This window comes from Erpetoichthys calabaricus, chromosome 5, assembly GCF_900747795.2.
Source record: "Erpetoichthys calabaricus chromosome 5, fErpCal1.3, whole genome shotgun sequence".
Classification (NCBI taxonomy): domain Eukaryota; kingdom Metazoa; phylum Chordata; class Cladistia; order Polypteriformes; family Polypteridae; genus Erpetoichthys; species Erpetoichthys calabaricus.
The window spans coordinates 17991279-18013888 of NC_041398.2; the positions used below are offsets into that span (position 1 = coordinate 17991279).

The window sequence follows — 22610 nt, forward strand, 5'->3', positions numbered from 1 at the left end:
AATTTAAAACGGGGAGATGTATATTGGAGTCTATTTGATGTACCTTTTGGTGTCAGCTAACGGCTTGTACCGTATCTGGCAGCAGGGGTGTGAATCACCCCCCTTTCTATAACCTCGCGCTCAAAGAATGCAAAGAATTCCTCAGACGGCCGGGCACTCCAGCAGAGGTGGGACCGAGCAGCTTTCCAGCAGGCGCGAACGGCCCCAGTACTTGCAGATCCTGTCAGCTCAGTGTGTAGAGAGAGATAGAGGCTGCTTGTCTTTCTGTGAAATGGAAGATTGAGATGCTGGATGTTTAGACCTTCTACTTGTCGCTCTGAGACCGTACCCTTTGGGGTGTTTTTACTGCAGTCTGTAAAATGGAAAGCTTTTGGACTTACATAAAAAAAGCAAAGGGGTAGAGAGATATTTTATTTTCGTGTTAATATTAAAATCATAGATAGAATCGAAGAAGATGAGCCGCTTTTTTTTTTATACAGCACTTTCAAAAGTGGAGGTGCCAGCCAACAGGTGCTGCCTGACCGAGGGCATGTTGGAACAAGCCTGAACATGATCTCGGGAGAGGGGGATGCCCCTGGGCATGTCTGGGTTTACCTTCGGGAGGTGGGGGTTGGAATGTGGTTGGGGTGGTGATGGTGGGTTCAAGGAGGAGGCAGATATCCATCAAACGGAGATCCGAGCAGGTAAAGGGGGGTAATGGTGGGTTCAAGGAAGGGGCAGACATCCATCAAAAGCCCCTGACAGAAAGGAGATCCGAGCAGGCGAAGGGGGGTAGTAGTGGATTCAAGGAGTGGGCAGATATACATCAAAATGCCTTTGACAGAATGGACCTCCGAGCAGGCGAAGGGGGGTTCAAGGAGGGGACCGGATGTGCGTCACCAATCCACCGACAGGGGGCGGTATGCATCATTCAATTCCACCAATCAGAGGAAAGGGGCGGGGACCGGACATGTGTCACCGAAGGGGCGGGCGGGGACCGGACGTGCGTCACCGAAGGGACAGGGATTGGGCCAGGGCCGGATTTATATGAAAAGAGGCCCTAGGCTATTCCACTTCTGAGGCCCTTTCACCTTCCATTTTTAAGTTTGTAAATTACATGAGAGATAATAAAATTTTGCTAACGATTTGAATGTAGGCCCCTCTTGATCTTGAGGCCCTAGGCTGAAGCCTAGTTAGCCTATAGGAAAATCCGGCCCTGGAAGGGGCTGGGGACCGGAAGTGCATCACCGAAGGGACGGGGCTTAAGGTCATCCATCATTTTTGACAGAAAGTGTTCTGGCAGTCAGCCAAAAGGAGTCGGGGCTTAAAGGTCATTAATCATTTTGATTGACAGTTTGACAGAAGGTCCATGCATAATACTACTACTCTGGGCTCCTTGTGTGGCTGGGACCTAGGCACGCCTCATTTCTCGTCTCTCAGCTTCGATTGGTCCTTTCATGCGGATTCCCTCTCTCGCTGAACCCACATCCGGCGTCTCTTTGTGGAACTGTCTCTTCCTCCCTGGAAGTGTTGCCGTCCTTGTGCCTCACGTCGTGCCAGCCAGGTACCCTTGTCTGCCTGCAAGCCCCTGTGCTCTGTCCGAGTGCCTTGGCAGTGTTTTCTGTGGACTGTCCTCCCTGCCTTCTGCTGCCAGGAGTTTTTATCTACTTCAGTCCCTGCCATTATCAGTTCTGGACAATCAGATTAAACAATGCTACATCTGCATTTCCTGGGTTTAACAATTAATGAAAACACAAGTTAAAAAAAGGAATTGTTACCAATCATGAATAAGTACAGATATGCTGATTAGAAACCAATATTTCCAAGTCAGGTAAATACAGACATCCTCCAAGGCCAGACTTCAAAGCGGCGACTCCTTTGCAATACAGCAAATACTTACATCCTGCAGACAGCCTTTTAACTTCTCACCCCCCAGTCCCAAAAATGGGTGCCTAATGGAACCACCCAGTGCACAAAAAAAATATAACCCTCTGACACAACTATGAGTGCTAATGTTCTTATTTACCCGGATCGGCACAATAACAACAATCACACTGTCCACCTTCGGACGTTAACTTTTACAAAGTCAGATATGATTTCATTGAAATCGATATTTTTAGTAAGCTGCTGTTCAGAGCCGGCCTTAGGGCGAAGCGAACGAAGTGACCGCTTTGGACCCATCGCTGGAGGGGGCCCACTGCGCCCTTGGTATCAGTTTGCTTCAGGCCCGAAATTGTCTAGGGCCGGCTCTGTACGGTTACGGTTGTCAGTGTCAAACGGAAATCGTCAAAAAGTGATGGTTGTAGATGCCGGGAAAATGCATTTCTGCAGCTCAGAATGCAGGAAATCGCTTGGCGGCCGGGGCTCTGCCCCGGACCCCCTAGCTGCAGGGGTCGGGCCCCGTCTGTATCAGTTTGCTTCGGGCCCGAAATTGTCTAAGGCCGGCTCTGTGCTGTTCAGCATTGCCGGATTGTTCCGTCTTTCCTATCTCATAGAAGAACGCAAGTAGTTCTTTATACAATAGTTAGCTTATTGAATGATCTTTCCCTTCACATACAGACACAGGAAGACAGCAAAAGAGGCGTAAAGCCACACAAAGTTCTCCAAAGATTCCCTCCAGTCCAAGAGAGTATATCGCATTCAAGAGATCAAGAGCTCCCAAACCCCAATCTTTGAATGTTGCATCAAACACGTTCTTGACGTGAATCACCTCATCTTTCAAATGATGTGACAGATCCTTCTGAATATTTTGCAACTAAGTTTGCGTAAGAGGCTGAGATCTCCTCCTCGCTCATGCTCCTGAAGTTTAAAATTGGACAAAAAAAAAAAAGGTGACATATGTTGTTTAGGCTTTCAAAACACCCGGACAATTGTGAAATTAAGGAATCCATCAAAACATGAAATTTTAATTCTGGATCTTAGGATTCCTGTGATCATCTGCTTCTGCGTCAGATCTGTCGGACTCGATACGACGTCTTGGTGTTTTGCGACCCTGACTTGAGTTGAACAATGCAGGGATTTCCGTTTCATTTGCCGCAGCTTTAGCCTCACACAAGAGAGCCTCCCACTGCTCTTTGGATAAATCCTCAAATGTTCTGTGCTGCAATCTCCAGTGAAACTGAATTTGATTGTAGCGGCAAGCTTCTTTGGTGAACAGCTTCCAGAACTGTAAGTCGGAATGTGGCCATGAAGACTGCTGCAAACGAACAACATGCCCATATTATAAAAAAAATAAATAAATAAATAAAACGCGAGACCTGACGGCAGTGGCGTAGCTGGGGGGTGGCAAGGGGGCGACATCAGTCCCAGGGCGCAGCGTCCAGGGGGCGCCAAATTGATGTTACGAAATTTTAGAATGAAATGTTTTCCATTCTTAAATGCACTAAAAAGTAAATAAAAAACATACCCAACAGACAATAATTTATCCCCTCCACTACACTAACATGCTTGACTCCCACCCAGAAACATTTTTGATGTTATTAAAACAGGTCGCGCGACTGACATGAGGCATTAGTGTATCATTGTCTAAGTCAGGGGTGTCGAACTCTGGGCCTGGAGGGCCGCAGTGGCTGCAGGTTTTCATTCTAACCCTTTTCCTAATCAGTGACCAGTTTTCACTGCTAATTTACTCCTTTTCCCTTCATTTCAATAGCCCTGTTTTTAAGGATTCAGTCCTCTGAATTGTTTCGTTTCTTCATTAAATGGCAGCCAAACAGAAATGAGACGTGAAATGAGCCAACAGACGACCAGCTAATCTGGGATTTCAAACTCTAACCAATTTCACTCCAAACAGTCTCTTAATGAGAAGCTGATTCTTGCTGTTGATTAAGCCCATTATTTAATTCAATGGCTTGTTGATGCTCTCATTTCCAAATTTGTTGAGTTTTTCTGTTTTTTCTAAGAGCACCGTCAAAATTTTTTGGTGACTTGAGAGATCAAGACCAAGACCACCACCTTTCTTTAATTTCAGACATTGTGTGATGGGCACAGGTGACCTGGTCATATGGCGGCTTGTTTGATGTCTCATTATTGTTTGGCTACTAATTAAGGAAAAAGAGACAACTAAGGGGCCTGAGTCAAGTTAATTAAAACTAAAGCAAAAAAATTAATTAGCAGTAAAAACGGCTCACTAATGAAGAAGATGGTTAGAATGAAAACATGCAGCCACTGCGGCCCTCGAGGACCGGAGTCCGACATCTGTGGTCTAAGTTGTTGCAAACGCCATTTGTGTGCCAAGTGATTTGTGTTTATGTGTTAGATAGAAAATGGATTGGGCTGTGGTGAAGTATTCTAGTAGATGGCTGCAAAAGTCTGGACGTTTCCCCATCATATTTTCGTACGAATAAATTGTAAGTAATGCAGTTTTTATAAATATATAATTATTTTGCTTTTATAATTTGGTGTATACTTTCTTTAAAATCATTTTTAAATGCAGAAAACGAATTTTGTCTTACAAAAACTAATGACGGATTGTTGTCTTAATTATTTTACTTTGTTCTATCTTCATAAATTTAGCGAAACCTTGAAAATATACACATAAAAGTGCTTTAAAAAATTGTAATATTTAAAAATTTAAAACTATTTAAAATAAAAAAATATGATTTTTTTTTCTTAAAATACTATTATTTTAAATACAATTTTTAAAAAATTTATTTCCCTTCCCCATTGCATTTTGGCAAACAAGAGGGGGCGCAAAATCTTGAGTTGTCACTGGGTGCTGAAAACCCTAGCTACGCCTCTTCCTGGCGGGGGTCCTGAGACAGGTGTCATTGTTGCCTCCCCCTGGCAGCGGCTCTGCATCGAGGCTGCCCCAGCTGTAGCACGCGAGTTTGTGCTTTTTAATGGAAGGTTCTTTTCCCCATGGTGCATCCCCAAATGTTTTCCATCCATCCATCCATCCATCCATTTTCCAACCCACTGAATCCGAACACAGGGTCACGGGGGTCTGCTGGAGGAACGATCTCCTCAGTCTGTCTCAGTGGAGCAGGACATTGACAGCAGTCTGTCGCTGAAGCTGCTCCTCTGTCTGGAGATTATCCTGTTCAGTGGATGCAGTGGATTCTCCATGACTGACAGGAGTCTGCTCAGCGCCCGTCGCTCCGCCACAGATGTCAAACTGTCCAGCTCCATGCTTACAATAGAGTCTGCCTTCCTCACCAGTTTGTCCAGGTGTGAGGCGTCCTTCTTCTTAATGCTGCCTCCCCAGCACACCACCGCGTAGAAGAGGGCGCTCGCCACAACCGTCTGATAGAACATCTGCAGCATCTTATTACAGATGTTGAAGGATGCCAGCCTTCTAAGGAAGTGTAGTCGGCTCTGTCCTCTCTTACACAGAGCATCAGTATTGGCAGTCCAGTCCAGTTTATCATCCAGCTGCACTCCCAGGTATTTATAGGTCTGCACCCTCTGCACACAGTCACCTCTGATGATCACGGGGTCCAGGAAGGGCCGGGCCTCCTAAAATCCACCACCAGCTCCTTGGTTTTGCTGGTGTTCAGGTGTAGGTAGGTTATTACTAGGGGGTTCAGTCCTTGCTCAGTTTACTCGCCAGCCACTTTGCATCTCTGCCGCTCGTGTTGTGAAGAAGGAGGGCTGAACACACCCCAAGGAGACGCGGTCGCTCCTCCGAAACCCCCTCTTAAATGGTAATCCAATGGGAAATAAATACAGTTATCCCTCGCTTTTTCACGCTTCGTCTTTCGCGGCTTCACTCCATCGCGGATTTTAAATGTAAGCATATGTGAATATATATTGCGGATTTTTCACTGCTTTGCGGATGTCTGCGGCCTACAGTACGTGTGCTTCCTCAGTTGATTTGCCCATTTGAATTCAAACAAGGGACGCATTTGAATTCAAACAAGGGACGCTATTGGCGGATGGCTGAGAAGCTACCCAATCAGAGCACGCGGTTAAGCTCCTGGGTGCTCTTCAGCGTCTCGCGACCATTCAACAAATACCAAAAGATCTCCAGACATCAGTTGAAGAATGGGACCCGCAAATGATTCATTCTTTGCAATTTAAAAATGCTCTTGATGGCGCCACGGAAGTGTATAGGAACCTCTTTACACAAATGAAAAAGCAGCGCCAGCAACTGCCCATCACGACATTCCTTACACGCAAAACACTGCCTAGTACGCCTTCAGTAGAAGAAGACAACGGCGGTGCTACACAGTCGCCTGAAGAGGCTCCTTTAGAACAGCTGTGACAGTGCAGTAAATGTCATCGTTATCTGACAAGTTGGTGAGTACCCAGAACTATTTTTCTACGTACTTACTACATGTATGTACGTTTATTGTAACTGTGCACACATTTTATACAATTTTTTCCTTGCATTGTTGGTATTTATTGCCGGTGGCCTGTCTATCGTAATGGCTGTAACAAATGTGATATCAGAGACGCTCTACAGTATCTTTAAAATAACATTTTGGTTTTATGTACAGCATTTACATGTTATAGATTTTTCATGTATTTTTATATTACCTACTCAATTACAATATGTTTAAAACTGTATTACGTATTAAATAACACTCCTCAATGATATACGATACGTATGTTTGTGAGTAGTATATAAACTGTGTTTACATACATAATTTCAACGAATCTTACCTAATAACTAAGAGAATATAAAGGGTTTATGCTGTATAACTGTACGGGGAATATTTATAAACCATGTGGGAGATTTTATAAGGACTTAAAATATATAAAAATAACCATATAAACATATGGTTTCTACTTCGCGGATTTTCTTATTTCGCGGGTGGCTCTGGAACGCAACCCCCGCGATGGAGGAGGGATTACTGTAGTTTCTTTTTTTTTTTTTACCTCCTCTTTACTCGATCAGCTGCTGCTTTTGTCATGCCATGTGTTCTGCATCTCGCACGGCACTTCAAACATTTAAAAGCCTGTAGAGCAGCTGTCCTACGCTTTGTCTTTTATTTCCTGCCCTGGGCATGGTTAAATCTCTGGGCACTCTTGGTTAAGTCTCGTCTCGCAGGACGCGAGTTCTCAGTATAGTTTAGTTTATAATTTAAATACGGAATAAAAATCTGAAAATCTAACAACTTCACATTAAAGTTCGATAAATTCTGAAAAGAATGATAGCAAACATATATATGTAGGTTTTAAAAGAAGCCAATTTAAAGTGTGACATAAAACGTGACATTAAAATCGTCACCATTGCACTTTTAGGCTTAGGATTTTATATATATATATATATATATATATATATATATATATATATATATATATATATATATATATATATATATATTCACAGCATTCAAAGTCTGTGTCACAATCTGATTGTATGGGTGGTTACCTACCAGGTAACGCTTTGTGGTTGCCCAGCAATCTGCTAACATCCGCCACGGTGCCCTCAGTTTGTGAGGAGCAGATCATAGAATGGTTGAAATAGTTTACTGTCAAATAAATGCAAAGAGTACGCGACACGTGTTTCGCCCTCATTCTGGGCTCATCAGGCTATATATATATATATATATATATATAATAGAGAGAGAGAGTAGATTTTGTTATGACCTTACACCTACAAATGTTAATATATAAGCAAAAAACGTATTGAAATCTTAACTTTACAAAGATCATTATGCTGTTGTGACAGATTTGTGTGCAATTTTGTTAAAATTGGCTCTTTGAGGAAAAAAGTGGTCCATGTGGACCCACGGACAGAATGCAGAGACTGCAATTTTAGTTAACTTTCATAATTGATTTTATGAATTAAATGTGTTTTATTTATAATTCATCAGAAAATGAATTTTAATTTTTAATTCTAAAAAAATATCATTTAACTTTTAAGCATATTTAAAATTTAATTTCTCGCCAGAGAGCAGAACATTTCCAGTTTCTTTTGAACTTAGCCAACCATTTATATTTATACAATACAATACAATACAATACAATACAATACAATACAATACAGTTTATTTTTGTATAGCCCAAAATCACACAGGAAGTGCCGCAATGGGCTTTAACAGGCCCTGCCTCTTGACAGCCCCCCAGCCTTGACTCTTTAAGAAGACAAGAAAACCCTTGTAGGGAAAAAATGGAAGAAACCTTGGGAAAGGCAATTCAAAAAGAGACCCCTTTCCAGGTAGGTGGTGCATGCAGTGGGTGTCAAAAAGAAGGGGGTCAATACAATACAATGCAGTACACAGAATAGAACAATTTCTCAATATAGTAAGAAATAAAAAATATAAATTTTAGAAGTACAGAGCAGAATTTAATAGTAGATGATATATCCCATAATAAGATTTGGATTTGTGTAGGGTCCTGGAGACCTCATCCTTCAAGCTGCCTCCCCCATTTGGCCATTCCACGGCTGAAACAGTGCTGGGCCAGCCAATCCGATGAAAGGACCCCTCTTTCCCATGATTCCTGCGATCCTCCATCTGGGACAACTTTTCCTTAGGCATTATACATTACATATTCCATCCATCCATCTACAGTAATCCCTCCTCCATCACGGGGGTTGCGTTCCAGAGCCACCCGCGAAATAAGGAAATCCACGAAGTAGAAACCATATGTTTATATGGTTATTTTTATATTGTCATGCTTGGGTCACAGATTTGCGCAGAAACACAGGAGGTTGTAGAGAGACAGGAACGTTATTCAAACGCTGCAAACAAACATTTGTCTCTTTTTCAAAAGTTTAAACTGTGCTCCATGGCAAGACAGAGATGACAGTTCAGTCTCACAATTAAAAGAATGCAAACATATCTTCCTCTTCAAAGGAGCAAACAAATCAATAGGGCTGTTTGCTTTTAAGTATGCGAAGCACCGCGGCACAAAGCTGTTGAAGGCGGCAGCTCACACCCCCTCTGTCAGGAGCAGGGGGAGAGAGAGAGAGAGACAGACAGATAAAAAAATCAATACGTGCCCTTCGTGCTTTTAAGTATGCGAAGCACCGTTCAGCATGTCACTTCACAAAGCAGCTGCACAGAAGGTAGCCAACGTGAAGATAATCTTTCAGCATTTTTAGACGAGCGTCCGTATCGTCTAGGTGTGTGAACAGCCCCCCTGCTCAATCCCCCTACACCAGGATCAGAAAAAGTCGGCTCAAGAGAGAGAGAGAGAAAAGTAAGCCGGGTAGCTTCTCAGCCATCTGCCAATAGCGTCCCTTGTATGAAATCAACTGGGCAAACCAACTGAGGAAGCATGTACCAGAAATTAAAAGACCCATTGTCCGCAGAAAGCCGCGAACCAGCAAAAAATCCGCGATATATATTTAAATATGCTTACATATAAAATCCGTGATAGAGTGAAGCCGCGAAAGGCGAAGCGCGATATAGCGAGGGATCACTGTATTATCCAACCTGCCATATCCTAACTACAGGGTCACGGGGGTCTGCTGGAGCCAATCCCAGCTAACACAGGGCGCAAGGGAGGAAACAAACCCCGGGCAGGGTGCCAGCCCACCGCAGGTCACACATACCAAGCACACTACATTACATATTTTTTTAATTTATATTTTTATTTTTTATTTATTGATTTTTTTACATTACATATTTGAGTAAGTAACATTAAAGATATAATTGTAGCCTACAACTCATTTACAATTATAAATATTTAGTAAAAGTAAAAAGGATGCACTATACATTTTCTTTCTCACAGCACAATGCGCCACCTCAGAATACCCGATGTGCCACCCATGACGCGTGTACTACAGGTTGGCCACCCCTGAAGTAAACTGAACATTCTTAAAAAGGATGTGGGGGTCTTTCAAATTGTCCTTTGCTTTCTGAAAGATGCTCCTCTGTTTAATCAGCACTTGGAAATTACTTATTTTCTTAGAAAATATATATTTTTTTTTATTTTATTTTGTAACATGTGTCACCCTTAACAACTCCTATTCGTCCTCCAGTTTTCTAAATTTTTCCCATGATCCCCAAAGATTGGGAAACACTGATCTTAATTAACCACACACCATTCTCCTGGACAAGTTGTCTATTTCACACCTGAGATATTGTAACACCAGATATTTATAAAATCCGTAAAAATGATTGTTACTCAAACTTTGTACATGGATGCATATTTTTAGTAAGTTCCTGTGTATTGGGGAAATTACGAAGGACTGGAAAATGGCAAATATTATCCCGTTATATAAGAAGGGTGAACGGGCAGATCCAAGTTTACCAGTGAGCTTAACATACATAACAGGCAAAATTAGTGGAAGGAATTATTAAGGATAAGATTGAGCAACACACGGCAAGGACAGGAGTTTACTGACCAGTCAGCATGGGCTCAGAAGAGGGAGGTCGTGTTTTACTAACATGCTGGAATTCTATGAGGAGGCAACTAAAGGATATGAACAGAGTGGAGCAGATGAGATTATTTATCTGGACTTTCAGAAAGCATTTAATGAGGTGCCACATGAGAGGGTGGGCATCAAACTAAAAGAAGTGGCAGTTCAGGGTGTGGTGGGTAGATGGGGACAGAATTCACTCAGTCACAGGAAGCAGAGGATGATGGTGCGAGGAGTCAGAACATAGTGAAGGTAACAGTGGTGACCAGCAGGGGTCAGTGCAGGGGCCACTGCTATTTTTAATATCTATAAGTTATTCACATAGGAATATAAGTAACAAGCTGGTTAAGTTTGTAGATGATACCAAGATATGTGGATTGGCAGATAATTTAGAATCCGTTATATCATCACAGAAGGACTTGGACAGCAGACGGGCTTGGGCAGATTTGTGACTGATGAAATTTAATGTCAGGAAATGTAAAGAATTACACATAGGAAGGAGAAATGTGAGGTTTGAATACTGTAAAGGACAGCCGGGTTCCATGCCCAGCAGGGACGCCTCTGCTGCATCTGTTCCGGGGGAGCCACCACAGGCAGCTCAATACCTCCCCCGGGACGCTTTCTGGCAGCCTCCCTGGCAGATGATGATTCCCCAGCCTGGCACATGGCTCCATGGGACATGGAGTCCTCCACAGCCTGGTTGGGGGCTTGGATGGCCTCCAGGGGAAGCTGCATGGACTTTCCAGCCCGGCTGCTCAATTCTTCAGCCCCACCCGGAAATGCAATTAGGCCCAGGTGACCAAGCACCTGGACTACGTCCGGGTGGGGTATAAAAAGGCCAGCCACCACCACTCGGGAGAGCCAGAGTCGGGAAGAGGAGGACTAAGCCTGAGAAGGAGTGGTGGTAAAGGGAGAAGATAGAGAGAGTGTTTGTTGTGATATATTGAAGTGCTTTTGGGACGGTGTTGGGCCCATGGGACACGGGGAAGGCGTGCCCCACGGCTGAAGAAGAATAAAAGCTGTTTTAATTAAGTACGTGCCTCTGTCTGAGTCTGTGCCGGGTCGGGCGGTATACAGCGCTCGTATTACAATACACAATGGGAGGTCTGAAAATTGAGAGTCCACCTTATGAGGAGGAGTTAGGAGTCATAGTGGACTCTAAGCTATCGACTTCCAGACAGAGTTCAGAAGCCATTAAGAAGGCTAACAGAATGTCAGGTTATATAGCGCCTTGATTTGTGGAGTACAAGTCCCAGGAGGTTCTGCTCAAGCTTTATAACACACTGGTGAGGCCTCATCTGGAGTCCTGGGTGCAGTTTTTGGTCTCCAGGCTACAAAAGCAGCACTAGAAAAGGTCCAGAGAAGAGCGACTAGGCTGATTCAGGGCTCCAGGGGATGAGTTATGAGGAAAGATTAAAAGAGCTGAGCCTTTACAGTTTAAGCAAAAGAAGATTGAGAGGAGACCTGACTGAAGTGTTTAAAATCATGAAGGGAATTAGTCCAGTGGAACGAGATGGTGACTTTAAAATGAGTTCATGAAGAATACGGGGACTTCATAAGGGTACATTTCACACAAACATTAGGATGTTTGTCTTCACACAGAGGACCAGAGACACATGGACTAAGTGAACAGGTGGACAGTCACACTTTAGTCACCTTCACTACCTGACTTGATGTTATTTTGGAGGAATTAACTGAATAGGAGTGATGAGCTTTTTAGAGCAGAATGGCTTGTTCTCATCAAAAGTTTTTCTAATGTTTGAAAGTGTTGATTATGTACCCCCAAATCCCATTTCTTGAAAATCAAAAGATGGTTTCCCTAGCTCATTACAACAGTAAGTAACAAAAAAGGGGGCACGAATGTTGCCATATGTGGCGTAATTTCGCTATTTGTAGGGAAATTTTAAACTTGTAGCGGTGTATCGGCAGCAAAAAATATAGGAATACATTTTATTAGGGTTTCAAAAAAATGTTAGGGGGGCGCGACTAATACTGTTATGAAAACTTGGGTCGCAAACACTTAAAGGTTGAGCAACGCTGCACTACAATATCCATAAACTTGGACAACCCAGGATTTCCACATAGTGATGCCTTCCTAAATTTGTAGTTTTACCCTGATAGGTAAGTATTTACGTCATTAAAGGTCTACATGTGCCTTGATGTGATGTCACTGATGTTCCAGACCATAATATAAAAGCACTTTTGGTAGCTGAGGCTTTGTTAGATCTGAAAGAATCCTGTGTGTCATTTCAGTTGATAACAACTGGTGGGCTGGCATGAGAGTTGGGTGTCTTCCCCTGTCAGTTTCTGTTCTTAGATGATGTCTCCTCATTCCACTCCTACACTCCTGGTCCCCTTGTAATAATTATTTAAATTGTTTGCCTTTATTTTCAGCTCAAACGTTAGTCAACACCAGGAAGACTCAGAAGTTCATTCTCTACAGAGGAGGAAATTAGTTTCAGGGCATTCTCCTCGGCTCTGTACACTCAAAACAAATGTGATGTTCCTGAAGACCCACAAAACGGCCAGCTGCACCATCATGAACCTGCTCTACCGCTTTGGGGAAAAACACAACCTGACTTTTGCCCTACCAAAGGGTTACCATTTTGACTATCCCAACTTTTTCAACTCACGCAGCGTAAAGGGCTTCTTGGGGCAGAGTGGACAACACTACAATATGATGTGCAGCCATATGAGGTTCAACCAACCGGAGGTATGACATGTGAGGACGTGCTTGTGTGTGTGTGTGCGTGTGCGTGTGTGTGTGTGTGTGTGCATACATGTGGGGATGGGTTGCAGCAAAGTGCTGGAAATCCTGTCATCTGCGTTAGATGCCAAATAACAGAATGAGCATTCGACTGAAGGTGCACAGTGGGCCCTTTGGAGACCGAGAATGTTGGCATCAGATGATCTCAGAAGTCCGTTAGGTTTAAGCACTCCAGGGCCCGCTCACCCCTGTACATTTGTAGAGACACCCGTTAATATACAGTAGGCGCATTCATCATAGTTTTATTTGTGCATTTAAAGGCACATTTAAGGTTTTCGTGCAGTAATTGGACTTCCATCTGCTCGTCATTTAATTCTCAAGTATAGTTCTCCAATAACTAAAAAAAGAAAATGACTGCGTTGCTATTTATTTATTTATATCAAATGCAGACATTCTGTTGACCCCTGTAGTGTGTGTGTTTCGGTGTTCTTTCAGTATGACGACCAGTTTGAAAATTATGATCTTTGTCAAGGACGCATCAACGACATCAGAGTCGATATTTGGGTTCCTTCATACAGAATGTCACGTTTTAGCGTTTAGTCTCAACACTTGCTTAAATGTAGTGTCATGCGTTCTGATCTTTAAATCTCATTATTGTGCATGTGGTGTTTTGTTAAGGAGACCTGGGTTCGCTTCCCGGGTCCTCCCGGCGTGGAGTTTGCATGTTATCCCCGTGTCCATGTGGGTTTCCTCCCACAGTCCAAAGACATGCGGTTTTAGTGCATTGGCAATCCTAAATTGTCCCTAGTGTGTGCTTGGTGTGTGTGTGTGTGTGTGTGTGCACTGCGGTGGGCTGGCGCCCTGCACGGGATTTGTTCCTGCCTTGTCCCCTATGCTGGCTGGGATTGGCTCCAGCATTCCCCAGTGACCCTGTGTTAGGATATAGCGGGTTGGGAAATGACTGACTGACTGACTGACTGTATTCTGTTCATTTTTGCCTTAGTGTGTTTGGTTATGTTTCCTGCCCCGTGCTGGCACCTAGAACAGTTGGAGATTTCTTGCTATTGTAAATTCTTTTGTGATTACCCTTTTTATTTTTTGTTTGTTTCCTCCTTTGTTGCGTTTTTTGAAATCAGATCACAAATTGCATGTCTTAGACATACAGGTAGTCCCCAGGTTACGGACACCCGACCTACAACATATGAACGGGGCCACAGCTGCGACGCATGCGCCTCAGTAACTGCCGCTCCGTCATCTTCGGCCCGGGGACACTGCAAGTGGTGGCTGGACGGAGGCTGGAGGGAGTCGGTTTCGGTGCTCGCGCAGTGTAGAGTCCGTCGGGCGGCAAGCGGTTTCACTGCCCGCCCCCCCGCTGCAAGTGGTGACCCTGTTGTGGCTGAACGGAGGCCATTGAGGGTGAACGGGGAGGCAGGGGGGTAGCGTTGTAGTGTGCCTCGGATGGCTGCGTGTTGAATGGGGGTGGTGGTGCGGTGGGATACTGCAGGCAGCATACTGTAGTGGAGGTGACTGTGATGTGGGCTGGTGATGAAGCGCCCCTCGCTGCCCCCATTCATTCTCAATAGCAAGCCTGCTTGTACTGTTATGCACATAGCTGGAAGTTGTCTCTTGTCAGTACAGGGTGGTCCAGATCTAATTCTGCAGATCCAGATCGTCTGGATGACTTTGATTTATGTGGGGACGATTCCAGTTCGGCGCGAAGACGATTCTTCGTGTCGTCAGTTCGCACACTACTCGATGGTCCGGGATTTTTCGGGTGATTTTCTATGTAATAAACTGAATAAGTTATAGCGTAATGAAAATTGCAGAATTAGATCTGGACCACCCTGTACATCAGACGTGTTGACGACTGGTGCCTTATCTGCTGTGACAGCGTGTACAGTGATGTACAGAAGAGCTCATCTGAAACACAAATCTAATACAAGTGCTGGTGCTACAGTAAAGAAGAGAAAAACCATCACCATTGAAAATAAAGTAGAAATAATAAAAAGGTCAGAAAGAAGTGAAACTCCATCATTCATTGGCAGAGCACTTGGTTACAGTCAGTCAACAATAACATTTATTAAAGTAATGTACCTGTTCTGACTTACATACAAATTCACCTTCAGTACAAACCTACAGTCCCTATCTCATACGTAACCCGGAGACTGCCTGTATTTTGCCTTTTGACAAACCCATTTTTTATTTTTTTTTCGTGTTTCATTTATTTCTTTTTATTTCTCTCTCTCTCTCTTTCTCCCTGTTTATTTATTTTGGCTTATTTTTTTTTTCCCATGAAGATGACTAAGAATTCTTTTGCTACTGAGCTTTCCCCTGTTTTTCTGCCCGTGTATGCTCAACCCTATCTTTTAATTTGGGTGAAATTAGCCATTTTGAAAACGAGGCCTCTTCTTAACCTGGGGCCAGATTTTTGGAGGCAAGGCGACATTTTGCAAAATCACAACAAAATGTCAATCTGCAACAAACCGAAAAAAACAGAAAATGAAAAAAAAAATAAAGGTTCTCTGACAACTCCTAATACCAATCTGGCCCTCTTAACCCCATGAGTTTATTGGCAGAGGGCAGTCCTCCATGTGAAAATCATGGTGGCCTTGTCCTCCGAAAATCCATATACAGGAGAAAATACATATGTAATGAATAATGAATAAACAAAATATAACAAAAAAACACAACACACACACAAACAACATTTAAATATGAACATATTACAGTAATCCCTCCTCCATCGCGGGGGTTGCGTTCCAGAGCCACCCGCGAAATAAGAAAATCCGCAAAGTAGAAGCCATATGTTTATATGGTTATTTTTATATTGTCATGCTTGGGTCACAGATTTGCGCAGAAACACAGGAGGTTGTAGAGAGACAGGAACGTTATTCAAACACTGCAAACAAACATTTGTCTCTTTTTCAAAAGTTTAAACTGTGCTCCATGACAAGACAGAGATGACAGTTCAGTCTCACAATTAAAAGAATGCAAACATATCTTCCTCTTCAAAGGAGTGCGCGTCAGGAGCACAGACTGTCAGAAAGACAGAGGAAAGCAAACGAATCAATAGGGCTGTTTGCTTTTAAGTATGCGAAGCACCGCGGCACAAAGCTGTTGAAGGCGGCAGCTCACACCCCCTCCGTCAGGAGCAGAGAGAGAGAGAAAAAAATCAATACGTGCCCTTCGAGCTTTTAAGTATGCGAAGCACTGTTCAGCATGTCGTTTCAGGAAGCAGCTGCACAGAAGGTAGCCAGCGTGAAGATAATCTTTCAGCATTTTTAGACGAGCGTCCGTATCATCTAGGTGTGCGAACAGCCCCCTTGCTCACACCCCCTACGTCAGGATCAGAAAAAGTCAGCGCAAGAGAGAGAGAGAGAAGTAAGCTGGGTAGCTTCTCAGCCATCTGCCAATAGCGTCCCTTGTATGAAATCAACTGGGCAAACCAACTGAGGAAGCATGTACCAGAAATTAAAAGACCCATTGTCCGCAGAAATCCGCGAACCAGCAAAAAATCCGCGATATATATTTAAATATGCTTACATATAAAATCCGCGATGGAGTGAAGCCGCGAAAGCCGAAGCGCGATATAGCGAGGGATCACTGTATAATATACCAGCAAGCCCGCAATTCTCGAAAGAATTGCAAATCCAGCAATGGCAATCACTTACTGCTCCCTCCGATATTTGGAGGGATGTAATATCATGGAGGGTGGGTGCGTCCCTCGTTTACAGGTCGTAGCCATACGGGCTCGTGTTTGTATTACTAATCGTTGCGCTCCTTCCATTTGGAGCCGTGACCCCTATGCCTCTGTGGGGCCGTGACGTCTTTGCTTCTGGTGTGTCTGAAGCGCGTTGTTAGGAGCCCCCGTGTATTGTTGTTATCCATGCGGTCTCGTCTGTGTTGTTCTGTGGCTGTGTCGTTAGGTAGACATCGTTTACTGTTAGGAAGCATAATCCAACTTACATTTAATACTGAATTACCGTTATGTGATTCACATATGCCACACTGACTGCTGGCACAGTGGATTAAAGCAAGTGTAGTTTACAGGTTGTGGTATTTGGGCGCCACGTACTGACTCTGGGAAGTACGGGCTCGGTTTCGTATTACAGATCGTTGAGCTCTTTCCATTTGGAGCTGTGACTCCTTTGCCTCTGCTGACACGGACTGCTGGCACAGTGGATTAGAGCAGGTTTAGTTTACAGGTTGTGTTGTTTGGGCGCCACCTACTGACTCTGGGAAGCCACTGGGTTTGACTCCCGTGCATAAGTTAAACTGTCGTTTAGTAATATAGATAATTTAATATAATGAACATAAAGATCACAACATATGATGGTACATTTAAGCCAGCATGACAAACTGCACTTAGAGGGCACACATGGCCACTTTCATCTGTAGGAGATAAGAAACAGGAAAGGGCTGCTGCTAGGAAGGGGCTAGGGTGGGCTTTGTATGCTGAACAGAAAACTCAAGTGTCTATGTGTGTAAAATACCTGTATAACGCTTACCGCATTTCTTTAAATAAGGTTAGAGGCTCCTTTACCGGGTTATAAAATCTATTCCATAGCACAGATCTGATTCTTATGGTGTGCTGCCAGTTCCCTGCATTGTGTGTCTGTTAGTCCTGCAGGGACAGACATCATTCTCAAACAAGAAAGCACATCTGGGGACAACTCGCTACAAAGGTGTAGGGAAGAGCAATGAAATCCACCACTGACAAGTCTCCACACACACAGGGGTTCTTCCTATTAAGGCAGCCTTTAATGGGTTGCAGTGTCCCAGTTCTACTGATCCATTAGAAAACCAAATAAAATAACTGAGGGGAAAAAAACAGGTAGGGAGAAATAAAACCGAACAAAAAACTGAGAAAATAAAGTGAAAATTGCTGTTATCAATTCAAGGCTTACTAATTAATTTCTACAGTTGCATCTCTGTATGTAATGTGTTTAGAGAATCATTGGGGTCTTTGTGGTGTCATTCATCTCAGAGCGGTTTTGGCAGTATCTATACACATCGATGTGCACTGTAAATATGAATAAACGTGTGTTGGTGCTTGAACCATCCGTCTGTCTGTGTCAGGGCTGGCTTCCTCAATATAGATAGTGTAGAAAAGGCACTATATATGCGCCTGACCCGGCACAGAAGAACACAGAGGCACGTATAAAACAAGGACTTTTTATTTTTCTTCTTCATCCATGGGCACATGTCTTCCCCATGACCCACAAGCAATACACAGTCCCAAAAGCACTCTTTTCCACACAACAGTAACAGCACTCTTTTCTCCTCTCCCAGCACTCCTCCGCAAGCATAGTCCTCCTCCTCCCGACCCTGGCTCTCTCGAGTGGTGGTGGCTGGCCCTTTTTATACCCCACCCGGAAGCGTTCCAGGTGCTTGATCACTTGGTCCTAATTGCATTTCTGGGTGGGGCTGAAGAGTCGACCAGCCGGGCTGCAGACTCCATGCAGCTCCCCCTAGCGGCCATCCGAGCCCCCAACCAGGCTGTGGAGGACTCCATCTCCCATGGAGCCATGCGCCAGGTTGGGGTATCATCGTCCGCTAGGGAGGCTGCCACCAAGCGTCCCGGGGGAGGTATTGAAGTGTACATGGCTGCTCCCCCGGAACAGATGCTGCAGGGGCGTCCCTGCCGGGCTGTCCTTCACAATAGATAAATAGATAGATAGACAGTCATATGAAAAAGTTTGGGAACCCCTCTTAATTCTTTGGATTTTTATTTCTCATTGGCTGAGCTTTCAAAGTAGCAACTTCCCTTTAATATATGACATGCCTTATGGAAACAGTAGAATTTCAGCAGTGACATTAAATTTATTGGATTAACAGATACATACAGACACCCCCCAACTGGAATGCCCTGATTTAAGCAATAAAACACAGGCAGGAGAAAGCGTCAATTCGTTTTCCATCCATCCATTTTCCAACCCGCTGAATCCAAACACAGGGTCACGGGGGTCTGCTGGAGCCAATCCCAGCCAACACAGGGCACAAGGCAGGAAACAATCCTGGGCAGGGTGCCAACCCACCGCAGGTCAATCATTTTTCTTTATCTAAATCTTCAAAGAGGTAACAACTGTATTACATGGTAGCCACATGTTAGTCATATTGCTACAAAGGAAAAAATGTCCTGAGGCTCTATTTATACAATTCAGTGATTAGGTCACTATTCTTTAAAAGGAATTCATTACAAATTCAGAAAACTTTTGACATGATTGGTTACACCTAGTCGCTAACAGGACGTGCACAACTTGATTGACAGTCCTGTTTGTTTAGAATGTACGTACGTGACATTTTTTAAAAAAAAATTTTACATTTTTATCTTGAGGAGCTGTGTGAACCTCAAGAAGAAGGAAAAAGAACAATGGCCTATATAAATATATATATTATGATGCAGCTTGGTACAAAACAGGAAACAGTATTGTAAAAGAATGGTTATGCCATAAATATAGCACTTGTATTAAAGGGGTTATATAAAGGACAAGAAATACATTTTTTCATAGTGAATAATAAAATAACAGCGTCAGCTTTTAAGCTTAAGCTCAGAAGGATATAAGACTCAGACACATGCCAGGTGCACACATAGAGCAGGGTTCAAATTTAACTCTTACGCAGAAAATATGCAATACGCATCATAACAAAATTAGACAGGTGCATAAATGTGGGCACCCCAACAGAGATATGACATCAATACTTAATTTAGCCTCCTTTAGCAAATATAGACGCTGTCCTCCTGCAGCCTTTGATGAGTGTCTGGATTCTGGATGGAGGTACTTCTGACCATTCTTCATACAAAATCTCTCCAGTTCAGTTCAATTTGATGGCTGCTGAGCATGGACAGCCAACTTCAAATCATCCCATAGATTTCCGATGATATTCAAGTCCGGGGACTGTGATGGCCATTCTAGAACATTGTACTTCTCCCTCCGCATGAATGTCTTTGTAGATTTTGAACTGTGTTTTGGGTCATTGTCTTATTGGAATATCCAACCCCTGCGTACCTTCAACTTTGTGAGTGATGCTTGAACATTATCCTGAAGAATTTGTTGATATTGGGTTGAGTTCATCCGACCCTCGACTTTAACAAGGGCCCCAGTCCGTGAACTCGCCACACAGCCCCACAGCACGATGGAACCTTCACCAAATTTGACAGGAGGTAGCAGGTGTTTTTCTTGGAATGCGGTGTTCTTCTTCCACCATGTAAAACACTTTTTGTTATGACCAAAAAGCTCCATTTTTGTCTCATCAGTCCAAATCACTTTGTTTCCAAATGAATCTGGCTTATCTAAATGAGCATTTGCATACAACAAGCGACTCTGTTTGTGGCGTGAGTGCAGAAAGGGCTTCTTTCTCATCACCCTGCCGTACAGATGTTCTTTGTGCAAATTGCGCCAAATTGTAAAACGATGTACAGATACACCATCTGCAGCCAGATGTTCCTGCAGGTCTTTGGAGGTGATCTGTGGGTTGTCTGTCACCATTCTCACAATCCTGCTCATATGCCGCTCCTGCGTTTTTCTTGGCCTGCCAGACCTGCTGGGTTTAACAGCAACTGTGCCTGTGGCCTTCTATTTCCCGATTCCATTCCTTACAGTTGAAACTGACAGTTTAAACCTCTGAGATAGTTTTTTGTAGCCTTCCCCTACACCAGGATACTGAACAATCTTTGTTTTCAGATCTTTTGAGGTTTGCTTTGAGGATCCCATGCTGTCTGTCACTCTTCAGAGGAGAGTCAAAGGGAAGCACAACTTGTAATTGACCACCTTAAATACCTTTATATCTCCTGATTGGACACACCTGACTATAAAGTTCAAAGCGTAACGAGCTCATCCAACCAATTTGGTGTTGCAAGTAATCAGCATTGAGCAGTGACAGGCATTCAAATCAGCACAATGACAAGGGGACCCACATTTGTGCACAGCCAGTTTTTCACATTTGATTTCATTTCATACAACTAAATACTGCTTCACCAAAAATCTTTGTTCAGAAAGCACCCAGTACTCAGATGTTCCTAGGAAATGAAAGACATACCACTGTTATCTTTTTTGTTGAAAGGAGAGTCAATTATTATGCAGGCTGAGAGGGGTTCCCAAACTTTTTCATATGACTGTATATAGATATATATAGATATAGATATACAGTAGATATATATATATATATAGATATAATAAGACAAAAGAGATTATGAAGGGATGGGTGATCCCCGTATAATTGTTGCCAAAATTACAAAGCAAACAAACAAAAGGAAGTCTTTTCCAGATGTGACTGGTGATAGACAGCGGTTGTGCCAGTTGTGAAGGTGATGAGGCAGAAGTAGCAGGCCCAGGAGCCCCTGAACGTGATGGCATTTGGCCTCAAGATGTTGATTTCCAGATCTGCAGAGGGAAGGAGAGGATAGGTGCTGTAAGACAATGCTAACCCTTGACTCAGAAAGTAATTACAAGTCAGCACGCCCTGAATTTGTCTCTCAGGCATAGCATACTACATGTTAAATTGCTCCTAAGGCAGGATTAGTTAATTCCAGAGCAGTTTCACCTCCCATTCACCTTTGTGATCTCCACATATTCCTTATCCTTTACAGGTCCAGAGAGTGATGCCGGCAGACACCTTCTACATTTCTATTCTGCGTCACCCAGTCAGTTTGGCCGAGTCCTCATTCAACTACTTTCACTCTTTGGCACCAGCCTTTAAACACTCTCCCACTTTTGAAGACTTTATTGCTAATCCCTGGAAGTACTACATACCATACCTGCGCTTTAACCACTTGGCTCGAAATATGCTTTGGTTTGACTTAGGCTTTGACCACAATGCTGAATTCTCACTGCAGTCTGCCCAGTCCGTGGTGGCAGAAATCCAGCAGACTTTCCATTTCATCCTATTAGCCGACTACTTTGATCAATCAATGGTCCTCCTTCGGGATGCCCTCTGTTGGTCACTGGATGATGTTGTCACCTTTAGGCACAATGCTCGCACTAATGCGAAACCAAAGTGCCTGTCCCCAGCACAGGAGGAGCAATTAAAGAAGTGGAATGCTCTAGACTGGTATTTATACCAAAGTTTCAATAAAACTTTCTGGGAGAAGGTGGAGAGGTTTGGAAAACGTAGAATGGATAAGGAAGTGGCCATCCTTCAGGCCCGCCGTGAAGAACTTCAGAATCTCTGTCTGTTGAAAGAAGGGAAACCACCAGAGGTAAAGCCGAGTCTTGGTCAAGGTGTTGAACGATGCCAAACTGGCCATGTCACAATGATGAAACACACTTTGAACTCAAACCTGAGCATTTCAGACAAAGAACTCTGCTCACGAATGATCAGGGAAGAATATGAGTATACAGACTTGATGCGCAAGAAACAGTTTCCGAAGACATAAACTTTGCCACAGCAAACTGCAGCTAAAGGGATCAGAAGGGTTCGAGTTAAAGTCCAAGAGGCAACAAAAGTGGCCGTGTCATTGAGCAACAGGATAACTCCAACTAGAAGATCATTAGAGACTTTGGAGTCCTCACTCCTCATCAGTAGTGATGTGTCCTGAGCAGACAACCTATTCATTTGCACTTTATATATGTGCTAGTTTTGTGTGCTCTATTAGAATAAACAATAAATGCACAATCAATTGTTAAAGGCCTGTCTTTTATCCTTCTTTCATGGATGAAGCACCAT

At 43.5% G+C, this 22610-nt stretch overlaps 1 protein-coding gene across 1 annotated transcript in view; it reads left to right on the top strand.

Annotated features, from left to right (window-relative positions):
* The window catches only part of LOC114641778 (galactose-3-O-sulfotransferase 2-like), a 76675-nt gene extending 54314 nt beyond the window's left edge, over nt 1-22361 (top strand). Inside the window, exons 6-7 of the mRNA XM_051927757.1 lie at nt 12632-12950; nt 21535-22361. Of these exons, the coding sequence (XP_051783717.1) occupies nt 12632-12950; nt 21535-22320 (1105 nt within the window). The 3' untranslated portion in view covers nt 22321-22361. The remainder of the gene's footprint in view (nt 1-12631; nt 12951-21534) is intronic.
* The last annotated feature ends 249 nt before the right edge of the window (nt 22362-22610 follow it).